This window comes from Mustela putorius, unplaced genomic scaffold (assembly GCF_011764305.1).
Source record: "Mustela putorius furo isolate JIRA1106 unplaced genomic scaffold, ASM1176430v1.1 tig00003901_pilon_pilon_pilon, whole genome shotgun sequence".
Taxonomy (NCBI): Eukaryota; Metazoa; Chordata; class Mammalia; order Carnivora; family Mustelidae; genus Mustela; species Mustela putorius.
The window spans coordinates 16,076,580-16,098,605 of NW_025422049.1; the positions used below are offsets into that span (position 1 = coordinate 16,076,580).

Here is a 22,026-nt window from a genome sequence, read left to right on the forward strand (position 1 = left end):
TTCAGATTTTAAGGAATGCTCATTATAATTAATCATTACAGAGAATTGAGGGTTTTTTTTTCCTTAATTGCACACTGAGCTATCACTTGTTCTCTGCAAAACCTCAGCTAAGAACAGTCTCTTTCCTTGCACATGATACATAAACATGTTTGGCTTCCTAGCCTTTCAAAGCACTTCATCATTAGCTGTGCTTTATTTTTAAAATCTTAACTAATTCTTTAAAAGTTCATAAGGGGTGATTATTAGCTAGTTTAGGTATCATAGAGCTGTGTGTCTGCTATTAGTTAAAGTAAATGTTATCAGATTGTTGTTTGGTGGCCTTTGTGAAATAAATTGGCAGGCTTGTGTTCCTGATAGACAAGATGTCTGAGTCTCCTACATGAATCAAATTTGGCACTAATTGGCCCTTTGGTAAGCTCTGCAAAAGGCAAGAATTGGCCCATGGAGATTGAACTAATTTCTAAAGCAAAAGGTGACCCATTTGCAGAGATTTGAGAGAAGAGCAGTACATATGCATTTGGGTCTAGGAGGTCTTTGAGGTCATTGTCACAAAATAACAATAGAAAAAATAACTTCCGCTGACACAGACGATGAAGCAGTTTTCGGAGTAGAATATATTAAAAGGTGACTTGTGCTCAAGTGGTGGCTTTGTACTCGGTTACCCTGTTACCGTCTTTGACTTATTTTTCCATTATTCCTTCTGTTTCTGGAAGCATCTCACTCAAAGGAGATTTGAAAGTGAGGACCGCTATAGACACCGGTCAGATAACAGACTCAAAACAACCCAACAGGATAGTCCTTGGTGTTGTCCTAGTTGGCTCAGGAGATTATTTTTTAAGGCACTAAGCAAGAGTTGTTTCTGGGTGGTCCTAGGATGGCAGGCCATCTTTATTTTCCCCTTTGTACTTTTCTAAAGAGATTTTTGTGTGTGTGTGCAGTAATATGCATGTACTATTTTTCCAAACGGGAAAAAAATATGCATGTTTGTGGTTGGTGAGGTTGACAGAAGTAAAAATTACTGAGCCCAAAAAGTGATTTTTGACAATGTTATTCTTTAAATGTATTATTTGGTGAGATTCTGAAGTGTTAAGTGCTAACAATTGTTAAGTGTTCATTGTTAATCAGATGGGCACCTTCCAAACTTCAGACTTAGGAAATTGGTGGGTGGGTTGAGGTGGTGTAAATTCCCAATTTTGAGGATTTGATGGGCAGATCTGGACAATATGTTGTCTACTTTTTTATTTTTTTTTTATTTTTGGTAGGATTGCGATTGAGGGAAGTGATTCATTAGGATCTGTACAAATTGTCATCAGCCTTTATGACTAAAATCTTAATTTTTCTTGCCCCAAAAAGAATTATTCAAGAGGATAAACTTGGAGCAGGCCCAAGTTTGGAATATTTTCCTCTTTTATGGTGAATTTGTTTTCACTGGGAGAAGAGTCAGCGTCTTCAGAAGGCCGAGTTGGGGGTGGGCAGAAGGTTCTGTGGGGCTATGAGGGAGAAAGTGGAACGTGTCGCATTGTGGCTTTGGGGCTTCTAGGAGAAATACCACATATGGCTGTTTCCTCCCAAGAATATAAGAAACTCCAGACTCTGGGTCAGACCCATGGGCTGTCCAATGCAGTGTTTGTTTCTGTCTGTGGTACCATGGGCTGTTTTGTGAAAGAGCATGTGTATCTTCTATGATGCCAGCCTCTAAAGGTTAGAGGGTGTGCCAAATATCCTGAGCTCCTCTCATTAGGAACAGAGTCCTTTTATTCAGTTCAGTGGAACTGGCATATTGAGTCTGGCAGGTCAGTCTTATGTGAATGACCAGTGACTGGCTACTTTGTTAATTGCAAAGCATATCTTGCCAAATGATAACAAAGACATGTCAAACCACTTTCGATTCCTTGACTTCCTGATATACATGCGCATACACACACACACCACACACACACGAAAATTCAAGGTGAACCCACTGAAAAATCAGTGGAGTGAGCTAGGGCCATACTGTTTTACAAAGGAAACCCAACATTTGTTAAATGGGGAAGACTGGGGCTTACTGGGCATGTGCTAAGACAGGATGAGCCTGGGGAGGCAATTGGTTTTAATGGTCAGGATGTGATCAGGGGCAGATTCAGTTTTAAGGGTCAGGACTGTGGAGGTAATTGTGGATCCAAATGGTCCAAGGCTCATGTGGCACCTACTTGACTTAGCCAGAGCATGTTTTATGCTCACTGATACTTTTAGCCAGATGACTCCTTTTCATGTTTGAGCGTATCCGAGGTTATTGGCTTGTTGATTGGGTTCACAAATAACAGTAAGGCCCTTTTCTAGTGCTCTTAGTGGCTTACAGGATGAACACTTGCCTTATAGACAGATTAGGGGCTATCAAATTTGATGCAGTTGTGAGGAGCAGAATATGGATATGTATTATAATGGGGTGCGAGGGGGGCACTTTTTAAACAGTCCTGTGTCAAGAGTCACTGCATTAGAGGATAAAAGTTGTAAATGAAGCCACATTTCTAACAAGGGACCAGATAACGAGGATAAATGAAATCTGCAGAGAGTCTAGAAGCTTCATTTTAGCCATTATTTATAATCTCTTCTCCTACCAAACCTTTTACGATGTAGCAAAATTGATTAATTTGCATGTATGTCTCTGTGTGTGCCCACATGCTCTCTGACAGAGAGTGAGCAAACAGAGAAATGGACAGGAGGAAAGACGATGGGGTCAGGTGCGGCTGGGGATGCATAATCCCCAAACTGAATAATCAACTCTGGTATAATCAAGATATATTTGGGGGTCCTAACATTAATCTCGATATTTAATCATTCTGGGCAATGTTAAAAACAAATGGCTTTAGAACAGCGTTAATAAAAATCACTCACTATGTAATGGTTCAGAATAAATATGGCATTCTTTTTAGCATGAAATAGGAATCTGTTGAACAGGTCTTACTGTTCTCTCGGCACACACAGATACAGCTCTGTTTAATTCCATATCCTCTTATCTATAAGTCCTACATTTAATTTACTACCATTCGAGTTGATTTATAGCTTTGCTTAGCAAAAGTACAGTCTTGATTAAAAGGATATTATCACAGCTGATGGGCCTTGAAAGCATTTTTTTTTTCTCAGACCTTCTAATAACTTTGACAGTGACCTACAGGCTCCCATAAGGCTAGATCTGCAAGTCTCCCATTTTTGCCTACCTGGCCATACTTTGGGCAATGGTGGTTAGGGGTAAGTGAGAGGTAGGAGGGTAACATAGTCTTCCCATATGCTACATCATGATCCATCCCTAGAAATGGAAAGTTACTATGACACTGTGGTGGAGTTTTAGCGGAAGTTTGCTTCAGGGAATCCCAGTTCCCTGGTTAGCCGAACGATCTCTTAGTTAGCGGGTAATTGCAACTAGAACTTTCCTCTCTTGGGATGCTGCTTGGTGGAAGGATTCTCCACTGTGTCTCAGAGAGGATTTGATTAGTATACATGAGGGTTACATTTTGGAGTTGCAGCTGGGGCTGATTCCTCCCTCAAACAATACAAAATTCATTTTGGTGCTCTTGTCAGCGGAGATGACTTAATTTGCAAAGCCAGTGATTTCCACAGGTTGGCCAGATTCTGTCATTCACCACAGCAGGCCATTTTCCACTCTCCTGTTTTGATTGCACAGTATGACTACTTGGTGGCGTCTATGGTTCTGGGAGTAAGGAAAGTGATGTTGCTCAACAGGTGACAGAAAGCTGTTATGCTCTGATTTGGGTCAGAACATGATTGCCAGTCTCCCAATTCCTCTGGTTGAAGAAATGCGTCACTCTGGTTTGGGCTTTCTATTGCTGTGGGGTGTATTTTTTTTCTTTTTCTCTGAAAGAAGTTATTTTTCCCAAAGGGCTCACTTTAAAAGCACCCTACTTACATTTCCATTTGCAGGTACATTTCAATTGTTCATAATCAGAGGAACATGGAAAAGAACTAAAAATTGTAAATGCGGTACTAATTCTAAATGGGAGAATTTCGATAATTTTTTTGTTGTATCAAATTTGTGAGGCTTCTGAAAATACAAAAGTCAATCAGTTGTATCCATGAGTAATTTTTATTTTGGTCAGCATGCCCTTCCAGTTTGGTCTTAAGAAGAAGGAGGTTTCCTTCTTTATATTTACATATATACATATAAGCTTTACTGAGGTATTATTCACATATCATACAGCTGGTCATAACCACTTTTAATTGCTAAATTACTAGGCTTTATAATCTCTGATATTTTTGTTAAAGAACACAATGCACTCCTATGAAGAAATGATTAATGTGTCTAAATTACCTCCAATTTGCCTAAATCACTTTTTTTTTCAATACACAGCCACAGTTTTTCAGAGTTAGGCCAATTATTAGAGGTTTTCTAGTTAACCTAGAATAAAAATCACCGGGGGAGCTGTTCTTTTTCCAAACCATACTTGCTGAAGCATGAAACCCCCTGAAATTCTGATAAATTTCACAGCCCCCCAAGCCCCCCCCCACACCAGTTAAACACCCCTGATTTTGTCTAACACTCTCATCTCACAAATAGGGAAACATTCCTCGTCTCAACAATTTTGATTAGACGCCTTCATAAACACCAAAATTCTTTCCAATTTGAACATGACAGATTTTTGATAAATTGAGTTGAAGATGCAAAATTCACTTCAGTGAATGATGGGAGCACAGATTATTTATGCTGTGTATTTTAAAAAACAAATTATGAAGGAGCTGCTATGTTGAAGGGAAGAAAAAACTTCAAAGTCACAGATCAGAAAGTCGGTATACAGAAACTGCTGCAAATTTATCATTGTCTCGGGACCGTGTCAGGCACTGGGGAGATTAGGAGATGTCCTTTATCCTGGAAAGGCCTGATAGCTAAACACTCATAGTTCTTCTCAGCTGTCCACAGTCATTTCCCACGGGGTCTGGGAGGCCTTATTGTGTTAGTTTTTAAACAGCTGCCCTGACTGCATCTTCAGCAGAAGGAGATTCATAAGAATACTGATACCATGTAGAAGAAATAGTCACAGAGATAGGCTTTCAGAAAAAAACAAACTTCCCAGAAGATCTGACAGGCTCTAATGGTTGGATGTGTGAAGAAGACCTGGGGAAAGAACAAGACGGATTCTCCAGAGGACTTTTTCTTCCCTGAAAAAGTGGAAGATTTCAGGCTAAGGGCAGAAGCAGCAAAAGAAGTTTGCATGGACCCCTGTTCCTCTTCTAGACCTCTCCGTGCCTACAGATGGAAAGAGGCAAGGCCTATGACTTCACTCACCTGCTCTAAAAGGAAGTCTCTTTCCTGGATGAAAGTGTTGCCCTGGCCTCACCATCCTCCCTCCAGGTCCCTTGGGCCACCTTCCTAAACTCCACTTGGGGACCACTGACCTAAAGTGACTGTAGATTTGGGAGGCCGGAATGGAGTTGTTGTCCTTTTGAAATTGTATTTTTCTTATCAGTGTTCACAAAGAAAACCTTTCTGTGATCCTCAGTTCCGTATATGATCCTATGAAGGATGCGAGGGTGGAAAAAGATCTCTTCTGACTAGATGCTAATCAGTGAAACAGTATGTTACTTTCTTAAAACATTAGCATGAAATTGCCCACATTTACTTAGAGAACTCCCTTTCTTAGGGCATCACTGAAAGTGTGTGTGCTTCCCATGAAGTTATAGTGATCTCTGTGTTCATATATAAGAAACTGCAAAACTACCCTGCCCCAAAGGGATTTGACATCTTTATCACTTGTACATTTAGCAGTACTGCATGAGGGCAATGACATAGATTGCAAAGGTTTGCCACGGACCCACCATATGTGTGTGTGTGTGTGTGTGTGTGTGTGTGTGTGAGAGAGAGAGAGAGAGAGAGATTTTAGAACAATTACATGGAATGGGCGATGGGGTTGGATCTGGTTGTTGGCTTTTTTCAGCCTTATCTGGGTTTGCTCATCTACATAGAAGTCAAGGTTTTAAAGAGACTAGACAACCAGGGAGTCAGCAGCCCCGGAATTTTTGGAACTTAATCTGAAGTGGCGCTTATACCTGAAAATAGGATGCATGTTTGCTGTCTCTTAGAAGTCAGTTCCCTCGCTCTAGTTCCTTAAAGTTGTGAGCCACTAGTAAGAAGTGGGGGCAGGATTCTTGCCCTTGACTGTCTGATTCTACACACAGCAGTGTGGTTGTTCTAGTTCCAGACAGAATAGCATAGCCCAATACATGCTGGGGATATATCAGTTGATGTTTTCAGTCTCAACAGCCATCATAATGCCCTCAAACTCAAAGTCAGTGCTTTGGAAAGAGAAAAATTTTGTGTGTGTGTGTACATATACATACATACAGACATACAGACATGTGTGTATATATATATATATATATATATATATATATATATATATATATATATGTATGCCCTTCCAAAAACAAGGGGAAAGGAAAAACTGCCTTCTCTTAAAAGTGAAATTATAACCTTTTCTTTCTGTTTCTATAAAGAAGACTGTACTAATAAAACTGCCAATTTCTTTCAGGTGGGTGTACATGGCATTAGAATAGAATTCATCAATGAAAAAGGATCAAAACGCACCGCCACCTACCTACCGGAGGTTGCAAAGGAGCAAGGTCATTGTCGTACTTTATTTCATATGATCTGGGGAAGAAGTCCAACAGATAAACACATTGAAATGCACTTATCTGACTTTGCAGTTGTCAAATGAGAAGAAATGACTCTTCCATCACTGTCACTGCAATGTCTGTATGAGATCAGTGAATTACTCCTAGAGAAGTTGAATCTCTGCACTACAGTTGGAGAGCAAAGACACGCAAAAATCTAACTTTCCCCAGAGCAAAGACTTGTAGAAGTGGGTTTTTTTCTTTTTAGGCAGTGGTTTGCTGTGAATTTGAAATGCCCTTTGCCCATAATCCCACTGTGCTATAGCCTTTTGTCATAAACAAGCCTTCTGTCTAATAGCCCCACGGTACATTCATTATCAGTAACAAATGCTTCCTCGTCAGGTGGTTGCCGGGGACTCATCGGCTGCTGTGAGGACTGTAGGTTTCCCATTAATATCAAGAGCACCGAGACAACATGGAGTCTTAGAGTTTGATCGGCTGGGTCCGCACTTCCCTATCAAACATGTTTCTGTGTTGGCAGATAGAGCACAAGCGTTTATGAACCACCACTGTAACCTTAAGGAATTCTTCGCTCTCTAGCACCTTGTCCTTTCTAGCCACTATGAAATTCTAGTTTTCCACGTCAGTTGAAATGAATATTTCTTCTTTATCTTATAGAACTTTTTTATTCCTCATCAGAAAGCATCTGTAGTTGGTTCTCTCCTGTTTGGTTCATATAAATGTGAGCTATATAATCATACAATTTCATGTCATTACACACCCCTCACCCCGACAAGAGAGTTAGTCTTTAAGACAGCTATCGGAAGATTTATTGGGGTTCCTTTCAAAAATGTCTTCAATCCCGTAGTTCCCACTGGCTTCATGGGGGAGGGGCTCGGATATTAAGCACACCATCCCACATCAGAACCAATAAAAATGTCTTCGCATATTTCACACAGATACACTTGATTGACCCCAGAAGGTATCATCAGGGACGGTAGTTACCATGAGTTAGTGTGGTAGTCCTAACTACTACCGAGCTGGCGCAAGTGACATTTGGGCTTCTCCCTCCCTTTTAAAGATGTCATTGTTAAAGGAGAGGGCAGTGTTTATGGTTTAATATTGAGACCCACCTGAGCCGTCACTGCCAGCCTCTTAGACTTCTCGTCTTTGAATGTGGCTGAGATAAAAAAAGCTAATGTCGTCAGCCATCACGGGTAGCTAGCACTTAAGGTATATATAGAGAAGCAGGGCCAGAGCTGCTTCTCAACAGGAAGAAGTCTGAGCTCTTCTGTGTGATTGTTTTTAAGACCAATGGAGTTGATGGTATTTGGTGACAGTGACAGCTGACCTCTGCGAAGCCATTTTGTATTTTCCCAAAAGTGCTTGTGACATGCACGTGACTGGTATTTTATCTGGTCTACTCTCCACAGGATGGGACCATATTCAGACCATAGACTCCTTACTGAGGAAAGGAGGATATAAAGCTCCGATTACTAATGAATTCAGGAAAACCATAAAACTGACCAGGTACAGAAGGCATTTTCTAGCACAAGGCTAACCAGTACCTTTCGATGTGTATGTCTATAACCCTTTGACTTCCTTGGTCTCTCTTACTTGCTTCCCTCTTCTGAAACGGAATGGAAATGAATGGCTGGGCCATCCTGGGGGTGGATACGATGGAACCTGGCTCGGCAATAAAGCTTGTGTGATGTTTGAGCCCATCCTTCCCATCCTTAGCATCCTTCCCATCCTGATCCAAAGGAATCACACATCCTGTGTGATTCCTTTGGCTTTACATGAGCAAATCCTCTGAGTCTGTAGACTACATTATCAAAGAAAGCTACCAGAAGTAGCCATTGGCTAGCTTTGGACATTGCTTAGCAGAACCCCTGGATTCTGATAAGCACTCTTCAAATTTGAATTTAACCTTAGGATGTTGGCAGTGATAGAAGTCTACCATGGAAGCTTACTGAAAATCACAAGTGAGCTAGACTCACAAATGCCAATTGTATTTCTCTGTGGGATGATGGGAATACTTATTTTTTTAAAATATCCAACATTTTAGGAAAATGGATTGCTGTTTCCATTTGTTTTGATTCCATAAAACTACAATGAATGCCTATAGTCTAAAATTGGACTTTTCCCAGCCCTGCAGAGTTACACATTTAAAAATGCCTCCCTCTCTTCTTTCCTTGAAGTCAGTCTAGGAGACCAGAAGGGCACATACAAAAATAATGAGGAATATAAGGCAGACTGTGATGGCTAGTGTGAGGTCATAAAGTAGGGAAAGAGGACTTCCAAGAGGGGTGGGGTTAGATAATACAACATTTCAGAGAGGATGTAGGTTTGAGACTGGTCTGGAAGAATGGGTAGAATATATGAGGGTGGGGGAGGAAAGGGAGTAATTTAGTGAGTCGAGGCATGTGGGTGGTGAAGTACAGAGCCAAGTTCTGAGGAACGTTCAACAGTCTGATTTGGCCGGTCTTTCAGTGTGCATATAGAAGGTGGTCATGGGAGCAAAACATTGCCCAGAAGGTAGGTTGGGTCATATTATGGAGGGTCTTGAATTCCTGAGTAAGAAGTGTAGACCTGCTTCTAGAGGCAGTAAGTAGCCATTGAAGGGTTTGAAACAGATGGATTTGGGAAGGTGTAGGATTGGAATGGGACACAGGAAGAGGAGTTAGAAGACATTGCTAATTACCTAAGGATCTGGGGCAGCCACCCAAAGGAAGTGAAACAGATCAGAAAACACTGGAAGAAACAAAAGGACTTAGTCATCATTCAGAAGTAGGGAAGAAGAATAAGTCAAGGTTTCACTCCAGATGAAAAAGCACCAAGGCACAAAGCACCCTTTAACCAAGGGAGGGGGCACAGGAGGAGAGTCACGTTTCAGCACTGGTTCTGCATATGAAGTGCTTCCTGGGGTATTTGTATAGAAATGTCCGGTATGTGACTGTAAATATTCATAGATAGAACTCATGGCCAGAAATGGTGATTTGGGATCATGTGTGAAGAGGTCCTAGCTGAAGCTATAAAGATAGGGCTCCCCGAGGGGGCACAGAGGGTGTAGGATCAAAAGAACAGAAGGCGGAAGAAACCCAGTAAAATCCTACCAGGCAGGAGCAGGAGGAAGAGTCCGAGAGATAAAGGAGAAGTCTGAGAGACAGTGTGTGGGTGGAGAACCAGGGACGTGTGGAGTTGGAGAGCCCATGACACAGGAGAGCTTCAGAAAGGGAGAGGTGCACACTGTCCTAATGGAGAGGTCAAGCAGGAACAGCGGGACCTTCTGAGAGAGCGGTTTCTGTGGAAGAGTGGCAGGAGCCAAGGAAGACCAGGCCGAGGAGCAGCATGAGATGGAGGGCTAAAAAGGTAGAAAACACACATTACGGTTTTGAGAAGTGAGGGGGTGAAAGGAGAGCCAGAGATGGCGGAAGAGAGGGTTTGGGATACCAGTACTAGGAAAAGTGTTTGATTGTTGCTATTCTTACTGACTGGCAAGACCTGAGTAGATACGTGGATGGAGGGAAGGCCATGGTCAACAAGGGAAGGTCCTGGCAGAAAGAGCAGTCAAGTGAATGAGATGCATACACGATGGCAATAGGTTGGCTTTCCTGTGCTCCTTCCCATTGGCAAACTGGGGCTGCCGGGGAGACGGCACGGAAATGTCTAGAACAGTTGAAACCACAAATAGTAGAAGAGCCCTGGATTCAGACTTTGGATTCCCAGGTTCGGATCTCAGCTTCACCACTCAGTTGCATGGCGTTGGCCCAGTCATGACTTCTCTCGGGACCTCTGTCTCTCTTGGTCTGTAAAGGTATCTCTCACGTCCTTCCGGGCTCCGACATCGGCATGCCATCTATTTCTTGATGTTAACTTTGTCTCTTCCCTGACTTTTTCAGGTACCGTAGTGAAAAGATGACCCTGAGCTATGCCGAATACCTTGCTCATCGCCAGCATCATCATTTCCAAAATGGCATTGGGCATCCCCTTCCGCCATACAACCATTATTCCTGACACTGAGCCGCACAGCCAGTCACTGGGCCTCTCTGCAGACCTCTTCCCAGGAGACCCTACCCCTTCTTGGTCTAGCTATCTCTTTTACTGTACCATTTTATGATGATAGTTTCCGTTGCCATGATGAAGCTTGGACATCATTAAGATCATCATGGTAACGGGTAGGAAAATGGCATTTGTTAAGAAGATTCTGTTTCATTATTTTAGGTCATTGATTTTTTTTTTTTTTTTTTTTTTTTTTGCAGCATATATAACTTTTGGGTTTTTCTTTCCTCGCCCTGTTATGTAGAATTTTGCTTTGCTCTCTCAGTCAGGTTTCTGTCTTTCTGTCTCTCTTGCCTTCCCTCCTGTCTTCTTTCTGTCCTTCTATCTTCTCTTCCTCCTTCTTTCGACTGTGGATGGAAGACATTGTGCAGTTTTTGAGGATTTTATTTAGGTTTTTCTCTAGTTTTCCCCCAGTAAGATAGAGAATTTTTGATAGCTGAGTTTGGGAGCAATTTATATCAAATTCAGGTATTTGTATATTACTCTCGAATTTGTCTAAAATGCATTTAGCTAGGAGAGCTTAGTATGTGGGTCTTCACTTAGGTGTTTTCCCCATGGTTAAAATATATGAACTTAAGTTCTAGTAGAGAACATTGGAAGGTCCATGATAGGGCTTGTCACAGAACGTGAGAAATCATTTATGCCTTTTGTGCTGGTTATTGTAGAAGAGACAGCTTCATTAGTTTATAGAACCAACTTAACAAACTACAACACTGTTTTAAGAAAGTACAAGCTACCTTTCAGATATGCTACAGAAGTCATTTTGAAGAGCAGCAAATATCAGGAAGAGAGCAGATACAGAATTTAGTGCCTTTGAGAAGAATATAATTAAATGGAATTAAGAGAGGTTAGGGGGAAAAAGGCAATTTAGAGAAATATTCTTATAAAATTTTATTGTGTCTATATGGGAAACAGCAGATTAGACAAATTCCTTACTCTTAGGTATTTTTTTAAGGTGAAAAAATTTATTTTGAGCAAATAACCAAAAAGAGACATTTGTCTATTATATATTAATTTAAACCTGCTAGCTTTAGGTTTCAGTAAGTCATAATTGGCCAGAGACAATTTTAGCGACTATTTAAAGAAATAGTAAAGATAATCTAGTGAAACAAAAGTTCGTATATGCCACAATTTCAGATATGTTTGTCATGGGGACAAGACTGGAGTCTTTCTGCACTACATACTTTTGATAGAAACACATTTACTATGTTGATAAGATGTTACGTTACACCTATGAAAATGGAGCTGGTATTTAGAAATGATAGTTGTTAGAGCCCAGCCGATTTGCAGGGCTGGTCTTCCTACAGCGCATACAAAGCGGACTTCCCAATGTCAGGAGGAGTAGGAGGTCTGTGTGTCTATCCCCAGGAAAAATGACAGATGATTCTGGAGAAAGATTACCTTCATTTTTCAATAGTAAATCTGCGTGTGAGTGTGTGTATGTGTGTGTGTGTGTGTGTGCGCGCATGCACGTGCACACGCGCATGTTTGTGTAATTTTTCTCCAGCAGGAAACCAGTATATCAAGTGATGAATATAAGTATGGTGCAGAATATGTAGTCTAAAACTCTTGAGATGTCACTGAAAATCAAAATGGTGGCGCTTACATCTAGAGTCGGCTGTGACAAATGACAGACTGCTAGCTCCGAATTCAAAACCCTTTTTCTGGTTGGTGCGCTGATTGCCCGGATTCCCTGTGCTTGCCACTGTGGCTGAGCAAACTGCTTTTGTTTTTGATGAGAGTCCTTAGAAGTTTGGTGGTATTCCTTCATCCACAGCGCCCCGTTGTTGAAATAACCATTTTCAGTTGTGATGCCTTAACTAAGAAGCCAACTGTTAGCCTGAAATGCAATCCTGGTAGCCAGTTTCATTGAACCTAGAGATTAGTCAGAGAAAGCTAGCTGTTGGGCTGTAGCAAGGGATCTTGAGTCCTCCTGTTTCTCCTTGGGAGCATTTTTGGAGCAGATTCGTCTTTCAGCATAAAACCAGGTGGCTACCTGACGGAAACTTTTTCTTGCCCTTATAGGGAAACTGAGCACAAGCTGAATGATATTATCTGCTGCAAAAAAAAAAAAAAGTAAATAAAACAAGCAAACTGAAGAGAGACAAAATAGACCAATATTGACCCATCTTATCCATCATCTCATCAGTTCAACAGGCTCCTCGTCCTGGGTGAGCTCATGGTTAGAAGTTGTTGTTGTTGTTGTTTTTTTAAAGAAAAGATCTATGACATACATATGTGTGTATGTATACATTTACTTACACGTACATACACACATATGTGTGTTTATGTATTTAACGGTGCTAATCAATCTTGAGCAGGTCACGTGACTGGTCATGCGGACTCTAAAAATCATATCAGATTTTTTAAAAATTCTTGATATATGCAGATGTTCTACAGATTTTTTTCTTACCAGTGTAATAATGTTATACTGAAGAAATAACCATCCTGCAGGCTTCAGAGGACGAGGTCAGCAATATTTCCCACCATGGCTTGGGGGGAAAGGATAGTTTTGTCTCCTTTTGTTTTCAGATTAATGCACAGTGCATTTTATTTGTCTCTAAATAGCTGTTGACTGAAAAGATTTGGTAGCATAAAGGGTGTCTTGCAGACCGTAATGGTGTGCTTCAAACGAACGCTAGACCCTTTTCACCTTCATTGTATAGTACAAAGCTCTTAAGTCTGTGCTTTGAATGAACTTGGAATATGTTGAAATATGTAGCATGTGTCTTTAACTCAGACGAAGATTCTGATTGCACAGGTTGTGTTTTAGCCCAGTTGTGGTTTATTTGTTCAGAAACACAAATGTGAATTGCACTCTTATCACCAGAATATTGTATAAGTTCAGTGATCTTTAAACAGCTCAGAAGTAATACTTGAACTTCATTTGAGTAGCACAAAGTTTACATTGCCCCCCCCTTTTAAATGTTAATTAGTTCCATTTCTGTGTTTTGTTTCTCAAATGCAACTGGGTATTTTTTTTTTTTTTCCCTCTGGGAAAACAGTACGCGTTTTACTTTGGTATGTAGCAAAAGGCTTCCGTTTCTGGAAGGTTTTCTTATTTTTAAACAACATCAGCCAGGTACCAGATACTAAAAGAACAATTGCCCTCCCCACCAAGCCCCCAGCCCGCCCCGACCCCCATTAAGTGGCCTTCGGACTGCACGAGAGTGTGCTCCCCCGCCCCCCACCCTAGGCTCCCCTAACCACGAGAGGTCGGTGTACTTGATGGAGGAAGGTGCAAGGCTTGCTCTCGTTCCCCCCGGCCCCCTTCAAGCGGGTGTAAGAGTTTCTAGTCCAGTAGACACAGTCCCAATGCCCAGCACACTGGAAGTTTGTATACTGGCCTCTTTTTGTGTCTCCAAATGTGCAGGAAATTTGAAACTGTCATCTGGAATAGGTTCCATCTCTCACGTGTGTTAGATCAAACCAAAGAAGCCCCCAGCCATGCCCAGATGCTGCTCCAAAAGCCTGCCTTCCAGTCCTTACAAAAACCTTGCAGGATTAAATGTGTTAACTTTTTTATTTTTGTACAGTTTCTAAGTGATTTTTGCTAGTGATGTTCAACTGAATGAAGTTTATTTGAGGGGTGTGAGCACCTCCTCCATTGAAATAAACTGGTGACTTTCCTTTTATTTTTTAAAAGCAGAAACCCGTTGTGTGCCTCTCGATTTAAGGGTTTCCGATTACATTATTCTGAAGACCAGCATTGATCCTTTATATACAAAGATCTGTTTTCCTTGTTTTTTATTACTGTTTCAGAAGAAGAGAAATCTTTTATTTTGCTCTGGACCCAGTAACTGCGCTGGTACATAGACGCACTGAGAAAACAAACTTTTGTAACCACCTCTGACTGTTTTTGTATATCAAAGTCAATTACTTTTGAAATATTTGGATCTAGTTTCTAAGTTATTTTAGTGTTTTGTATGTTCCCCGAAATTACTTTGAATCCGTCACCAGCATACTGAGTTCTTGGTGATACAGTGGTGAGACTCGTAATAAGCAAAAGCTACCTGGAGTAGCTCATCTTTTCCTTCGTTCTTAGTAACCTGTTTTTGGATTAGAGTGAGACATTGCAGATTACCCGAAACCCCCTCCAAGTATAACTAGAACCTCCTTCCTTCCACATTTAATTGCTTAATAGTTTGAAGAAACTATTGGAAATGGGCATTTTATATGGTATGTATAGCTTGAAAATATTAAAACTGAGCGAGAGGAAAAAATCAGAAGGTTTATGTGGGTCTCTAAGGTATGGCTGTGGAAAGATATTGTAGTAGTTTTGACACTATTGTTACTATCTTTAAAATCATTTACCCAATAAAATGTTAAAACTGAGTTACCGTTTGGTGTCTCTTTCTTTAACCTGCCCTCCTCATCGTAAGGCTCTTGGTCTCCTGGGGACTTCTTGCCACCACGCTAGCCGCCGAAGACTTGGAAACAATATACTTCGGAGCCGATGCCGATTTCTTTCCAGACCGGTGCTCCGGAAACCTCACCTGCCCGCAGCTGGTCCCCACCTCCCCTGTGATTTGCCTGTGTCCTCTTTTTGCCTGGCCCTCTATCCTGGCTTGGTGACTGAGTCCAGCCTTTATGGGACAGTCCGCCCTGGCCGCCGACCTGGGGTAGCATAACCGTGCTCACTCCAGCTCTAAATTTCTTCCAGGTGTTTCCCTCTTGCGAGCTGGTGGGGACAGTTAGCAGTGCTGTCCAGGTGAGAGCACCTCAGGAGGTTGGGAAGCCTGTCTTCTCTTCTGCCCTCAAGGCTTTGCCATGTTCTCAGTACTGGAGGGACGGAATCTGAAAACGGCCCGGATGTGGCTCATCAGAGCCAGTACACATTCACACACGCAGCAGGCTTACCATACACCCAAAAGATGTCCCCAGTTACTTTTCCAGTTCTGGAGTGGCAGGAGGTGAACTCTACTCCTAGCTGGAGTTTGGGGAAACCATCTTGAGTAGAGGGCAAGGCAGCCGGTGGCGCTGACCTTCGGGGGCCAGATAAGAGCCTGCATTGAGAGACGGCGAGCTCTTGGTGGGCCACCTCTCTCCCAGCTGTTGCCTTATCTCTTCCCCCATGGAAAGGCCACCAAGGACATTGCTCGAATACCTCAGGCTCTTTCTAAATCGTTTGCTGTCTCAGTTCTAAATCCTATGCCGTCCCATGCATATTTCAGGATTAATCGCTCATGAATGCACGCGGGCTTCTTTTCTGTTGCATTGCCCCAAAGCCCTGCTGCCCGTGTGAATTTGGTGACACGTGTTGATGTCAATCACGGGGGCTAAAAACAGCCATCTCAGATCCCGGAGGACTACTGTGGTGTTGAATAGTGCTCCATTAAGGCAGCCATCTGCTCGAGGTTTATCCAGTTCCATCATTCATGGTTAATGGTACATGGGATTTTTATTTATTATTTTTTTGGGGGGGTAACGATGTAGACAATATTAATAGGCTCAGGTAGAACGAAGTAATTGCATGAGCCCACAGCCTTCACTTTTATCACATTAGTGGTTAACTCAATGGTCTGGACGGATTTCAACTTCAACAATCACACTCCACCTACCTAAATTCTTCACAGAGCTTCAGCATTCCCCCCCTGGATTTCACGCCCCACTAGGCACCTTGGAAATAGCCCCGCTGCTTCAGAGGAGCGGCGCGGCTGTTCCTCTCTGTTGATGGAAAACACTCTCATGCCCGAGGGGTCCCATCGGAGTGAGCTGGGGGCAGTCGGCCGTGGCGAAATCACACGCGGATTCAGAGCTGCCAGTCGGGAGTGCTAGTGAAGGACGGCTTCCCGCACTTCCTGCAGCTCTGACCCCAGGAGCCAAGACAAGTGTGGGTGTGGGCAAAGCCGTCGTGGCTTCCCCAATGCTTGCCCAGGCCTTCGCCTGCAGGAGGAATAACTGAATGGGGGGACACGCATGAGGTGGGCCCTGGGGAGATGGCGTGGGCTCCTATGTTAAAAGGCACCCCCCCTTTAATCCTATAGCTTGTGGGACAATCTCCTGCTCCAGACTCCAGGCATGTGGAAAGAAATCGTTCAAGATGGGGAGGAAACTGCCTTAGATCCTAATTAAGTACACTTCTGAAGCCAGCTGACCTCGTCCTGAGAACTTGGTTACAACCGGATTTAAAAATGACCCTGAATAGATTACGTTCAGGTTGCACTGACGGTCACAAATCGTTTCAATGAACTGGCCCAGAAGCCTGGTAAAGGCCATGTGCCTTATATAATTGAACACTGATCCACGCTTGCAGATCTCCCCCGTGACCGATGATCACATGAGCCTGACAGAGCTTATATGTAGGGTGCGCTCCGTGCTCACCAACCTCACGGTGGGCGGTAGCTGGGAGACATGCCTCCGTGCTCACCAACCGCCCTGGCGGCCTTGAGCTCATGCTCCCATTCTAGAAGGAGGCCGCTGAGTCACAAGGAGCTGGTCATTTGCTCAGCCTTTGGTCTCCCTCCACGGTGGGAGGCTCTCTTTGCTTTTTTAATCAAAATCTCAGCTGACATCTCATTATGTTACAAATTCAAGATTAAAAGCGGTATTTTGTTGTTCTAAATTACAAATGCACACCAGTTCCTTAGCTAATGAGAACAACAAGGCTTTGGTGAGGACTAGAAAAATTTATAATCGGGGCAACAGATGATGGAGGCAGAGCCTCAGCACCCCATTGATTTCTGTATTCTGGGCTGTCCAACAGCAAGAAGGTCCTGATTTGCACAGAGAAGAGAGGGTATCTTACTCCTCTAGTTTTAGGACAGTGGGTGTGCCTCGGCCTAAACCATGAAATCCTGGTGCCGTCTTCACCTTCTGATCCAGGCCTGACGAGGCCTACAAGAAGTTCAGGCAGCAGACGCATCACTCCTGAGGTTTGAACAGAAATGAGGCCACCCAACCGCTCCCACTAACCCACTGGGATGCGTTAGGGGTTTCTTTCAGGTTGTATTGGTTTTTAAATACCATACATTTATACACACTGTTTTTTCTTTTGAAGTGAATGTTTATGGAAACTTGAATTGGTTCCAACAGAATGCCAGGTCCCACAGGACAATCTGAAGATCATGGCCGGAGCCCCAACCTGCCCAGGTATCTTCAGAGCCTTTGGCAAGCTGTCATCTCATCTCCTCTCCCACTCCGGCCTTTCCCTCCCAAATGTCAGGCTCAATGTGATCCATCAATATTTTCTGAGTGCCTGTCCCTGCAGAGGCATGGCCCCGCGCTTCGTTTAAGAATGATGATAGCGTTAATATCATGAAAACAAATGAACCATCCGCTTGGAGCTTAGAGTTGGTGGGGGGCATCCAAGTTCAGTCTAGTTGGGCAAAGTCGTTCAGACCGGGGCCCAGGCAACATCCGGCTGGATTTACGGGGTCCCTTGAAATTGCTTCCACCTCAGAGGGGCCCTTGAACAGAGTTGTCGCTTCCCCTATGGCTCCCCAGCTATCTTGTTCCCTAGCGGCAATGCGCCCGCTGGTTGAGAAAGAAAACATGTGATTGCAGAAGTAGGTTTGTATTCACACGCAAGGGCATTTGGTGGTGGAGAGTTGTGCCTCTCGCTGCAAAGCTGCCCTCTCAAAGGCTTTGGGCCCTTCCCGTGACCAGGAGGGAGAGAACAGCATGGCTGAAGACCGGGCTGTTTGTGCTAAGAATCCTGGAGGCCCAAGGAGCCGAAGAAAGCCTATATAGTATGCCAACTGGCTGAAAAATTATCCCGTAGCTGGGGGAAAAGTCTATTCACAGAGCAGGAGGAGAGAGAGGATGGTAGGGGTGACCCACCCAGAGAGGAAAATCAGAGTCCCTCTCGGTGTAACTTTCACCGACTCCGTAGGCCAGGAAGGCAGGAAGGCAGTATTCAATCTGGATTCTTGTAAAACAGGAAATCAAGTAGTAGTATGCAAGACAGTAGGTAAATCACATCTGAACCAACAAGAAGCTCCTGAGAGTTGGGAGTCATGGCCAAAACACCAGACAGCTTTGAAACTAGAAGGTGCTCTAGTCACTTTCCATCAAACCAGCATTTCTGTCTCAGCGGTCTTCCGGAATGATCCAAGGTTACGGTAGCTGTCAACCCGTACAAGTGGATTGGTGTGTATCGGCATAGGAGATGGGGGTTGAGCAAACAGCTGGATGGGGCAATCATATTGCCCACCTCCACGCATCCTGGCGGAGTAGGAAGGGCGTCTCGGCTGGAAAGAGTGGGAAACCCCCATCTTTCTGGAAGGGCAGTACTAGTGTGAGTAATGCACACATTTCCCCAAACTTTCTCCACTTCAGGCATTCAAATGAATTCCAGGAACTCTGGCCAGGGACAGTGGTGGGTGGCCATAGTCACCCCTGTACATGCAGCCATGCCCCTTGGTGACCTGGTTTGTGTTTACCTTGCCCAGCAGACGTGGTCCATGGTACACATGAATGATGGGGACGGAAGGGGGGGCACAGGGTTAATACTGCTACTCGAGTAGGGTGGGATTGCTCCAGTGGGGTAGACAGGCCCAGCTAGCTCCCTTGTCCTCCAGAAGAATCTGCGGCCTTGGAGGAGGTCAAATCAAAATCGCTCTGGTGGGGTAGATGAGCCAAACTGGCTCCTTCTTCCCCCATTTGGGTTTATACCACTCCAGAAGAATCTGCAGGCTTGGAGAAGGTCAAATCGAAATCGCTAATAGGCAAAGTGCAGGTGACACCCTCGTTTCTAAGGAAGAGCAGGAGGCTGCACAGGGAGTCCCACAAGCAGGGTACCAGGACACTTGCGAGGTAAAAACAAACTCCCTTCTTTTCACCTCCTTTGTTTGACATTTTCTTTTATTGAGATGAAATTCACATAAAGTACAATGAGCCACTGCAAAACACACAATTCAGTCATCTTTAGTGGATTCACAATGCCATGCAACCACGAGCTTGCTCTAGTTTAAAACTTTTTCATCAATCCATAAAAACACCCCATCCCCATAAGAGGTGACTCCTCCTTCTCCCCTTGCCCATCCCCTAAGTAACCTCTAATCTTCTTTTGTTCTGTCTCTCCCGGAATTGACTTATCCTGGATATATATACACATGGAGTCACACAAAATGTGACCTTCTGTCCCTAGCTTCTTTTACTTAGCAAAATGTGTTTGAGGTCCGTCTATGTCACGGCTCGCTGATATTTTATGGCTGAATGATATTTCATTGTATGGCTCTACCACAATTGGCTTATCCATTTATCCACCAATGAACACTTGCGCTGTTTCAAACATGTGGCTCTTATGAATAGTGCTGCTGTAAACATTTGTGTCTAAGTTTCTGTGGGCACATGCATTTTCATCTTCCTTGGGTATATACTTGGGCTTGGGATTGCTGGCTCATACGATCATTCTGTTTACCTTTTGGAGGAACCATCAAACTTTTCCCACCAGTTGTGTATGCCGGTTGCAGTTTCACTACATCCTCACCAATACCCAGTTAGAGTCGGTCTGATCATGGTCATTCTTGTGGGTGTGAACTGATATCTCACTGTGATTTTAATTTGCATTTCGTTAATGACCAGTGAGGTTGAAACACCTTTTCATGTGCTAATCTGTCCACTTGTAGATCTTCTTTGGAAAAATGTCTATTCAAGTCCTTTGCCCAGTTTTTATTTGGGTTGTTTCTTTTGTCTTATACAATATGTATATTGTAATGGTATACATATGTATGTATACTGGTGTGTGTGTGTGTCTGTGTGTACTGGATATTAAACCCTTATCAGAGAAATAATTTGAAAATACTTTATTCCACTCTGTACTTGGTCTTTTTCACATTCTTTATAATGTCCTTTAAGGAAAAAAACTTTCTAGTTTTGATGAAACCCAGTGTATCTATCTTTTTCTTCTGTTGCTCATGTTTTTGGTGTCAAACCTAAGAATCAACTGCCAAGTGCTAGATCATAAAGATTTACCCCTATGTTTTCTTTTAATAATTTTTGCCCTTCTGTTTAGGTTGTTGATCTGTTTGGGGTTAATGTTTATGTGTGGTTTGAGGGAGAGGCCCCAATCTCATTCTTTTGAACATGGTTATCCAGTTATCCTCATACTGTTTACTGAAAAACCTATTTTTCCCATGGAATGGTCTGGGCACCCCTGTCGAAAATCAGTTGGCCATGGAAGTTTGGGCTTCTTTCTGTACTCTCAGTTCTATTTCCTTGGTCTATATGTCTACCCTTATGCCAGTACCACACTGTTTTGATCACTCTAGTTTTGTACTAAGTTTTGAAATCGGGAAGCATGAGTCCCCCTGCTTTGTTTTTCTTTTTCACTATTGTTTGAGCTATTCAAGGATCCTTGAGATTTCTTATATATTTGAGGGTTGGCCTTTCCATTTATGGAAAAAAAAAAAACATTGGACTTCTAATGGGGATCGCTTTGAATTTGTATATTGCTTTAGGGACTGTTGCCATCTCAATATTAAGTCTTTCAATCCATGAGCATGAGATGCCTTCCCATTTGTCTTCTTTCTTTTTTTTTTCTAAAGATTTTATTTATTTGACAGACCGAGATCACAAGTAGGCAGAGAGGCAGAGAGAGAGAGAGAGAGAGAGAGAGAGAGAGAGAGAGAGGAGAAAGCAGGCTCCCCGCTGAGCAGAGAGCTCGCTATGGGACTTGATCCCAGGACCCTGGGATCATGACCTGAGCCGAAGGCAGAGGCTTTAACCCACTGAGCCACCCAGGTGCACCTCAGTTATAAGCCTTTTACCACCTTGGTTAGATTTATTCCAAGGAATCTTATTCTTTTGGGTGCTATTTTAAATGGAATTGTTTCTCTTAACTTCCTTTTTAGATCATTCATTACTGGCATATAGAAACACCACTGATTTTGTGCACTGATCTTATATCTGGCAACTAAACTAACCTTGTCATTCTTTTTTTTTTCTTCTTTCCTTTCTTCCTTTCTTGCCTTTCTATTTTTCTTTTTTTCCTTCCTTCCTTTCTTCCCTTCCTCCCTACCTTCCTTCCTTTATTAATTATACACTAGTTGTGTGTGTGTGTTTGTGTGTTATGGGATTTTATATAGAGAGAATCATATCACCTGCAAATATAGTTTTACTTCTTCCTTTCCATTTTGGGTGTCATCTCGGGGGAAAACTTTCAGTCTTACACTACTGGGTATGATGTTAGCTGTGGGTTTCTCATAAATGCCCTTTATCATGTTGAGGTACTTGCATTCGATTCCTAGTTTGTTTGATGTTTTTGTCATGAAAGCTTGTTGCCTTTGTCAAATGCCTTTTCTGCCTTCTGAAATGCTCACTTCTCCTTTCTTCTCTTAATGTGGTGTACTTAACACTGCTTGATTTTTAAAGTAGGCTCCATATCCAATGTGGAACCCAATGCGGGGCTTGAACTCA

General features: G+C 42.9%; 1 protein-coding gene across 2 annotated transcripts in view; it reads left to right on the forward strand.

The window, feature by feature from the left end:
• AMMECR1 (AMMECR nuclear protein 1) overlaps positions 1-15,000 on the forward strand; it is a 111,293-nt gene extending 96,293 nt beyond the window's left edge. For both annotated transcript variants that reach the window (XM_004769060.3, XM_004769059.3), the window contains 3 exons: positions 6,522-6,612; positions 8,037-8,133; positions 10,506-15,000. In XM_004769060.3, coding sequence (XP_004769117.1) covers positions 6,522-6,612; positions 8,037-8,133; positions 10,506-10,620 — 303 coding nt within the window. In that variant the 3' untranslated portion in view covers positions 10,621-15,000. The remainder of the gene's footprint in view (positions 1-6,521; positions 6,613-8,036; positions 8,134-10,505) is intronic.
• Positions 15,001-22,026: the final 7,026 nt, after the last annotated feature.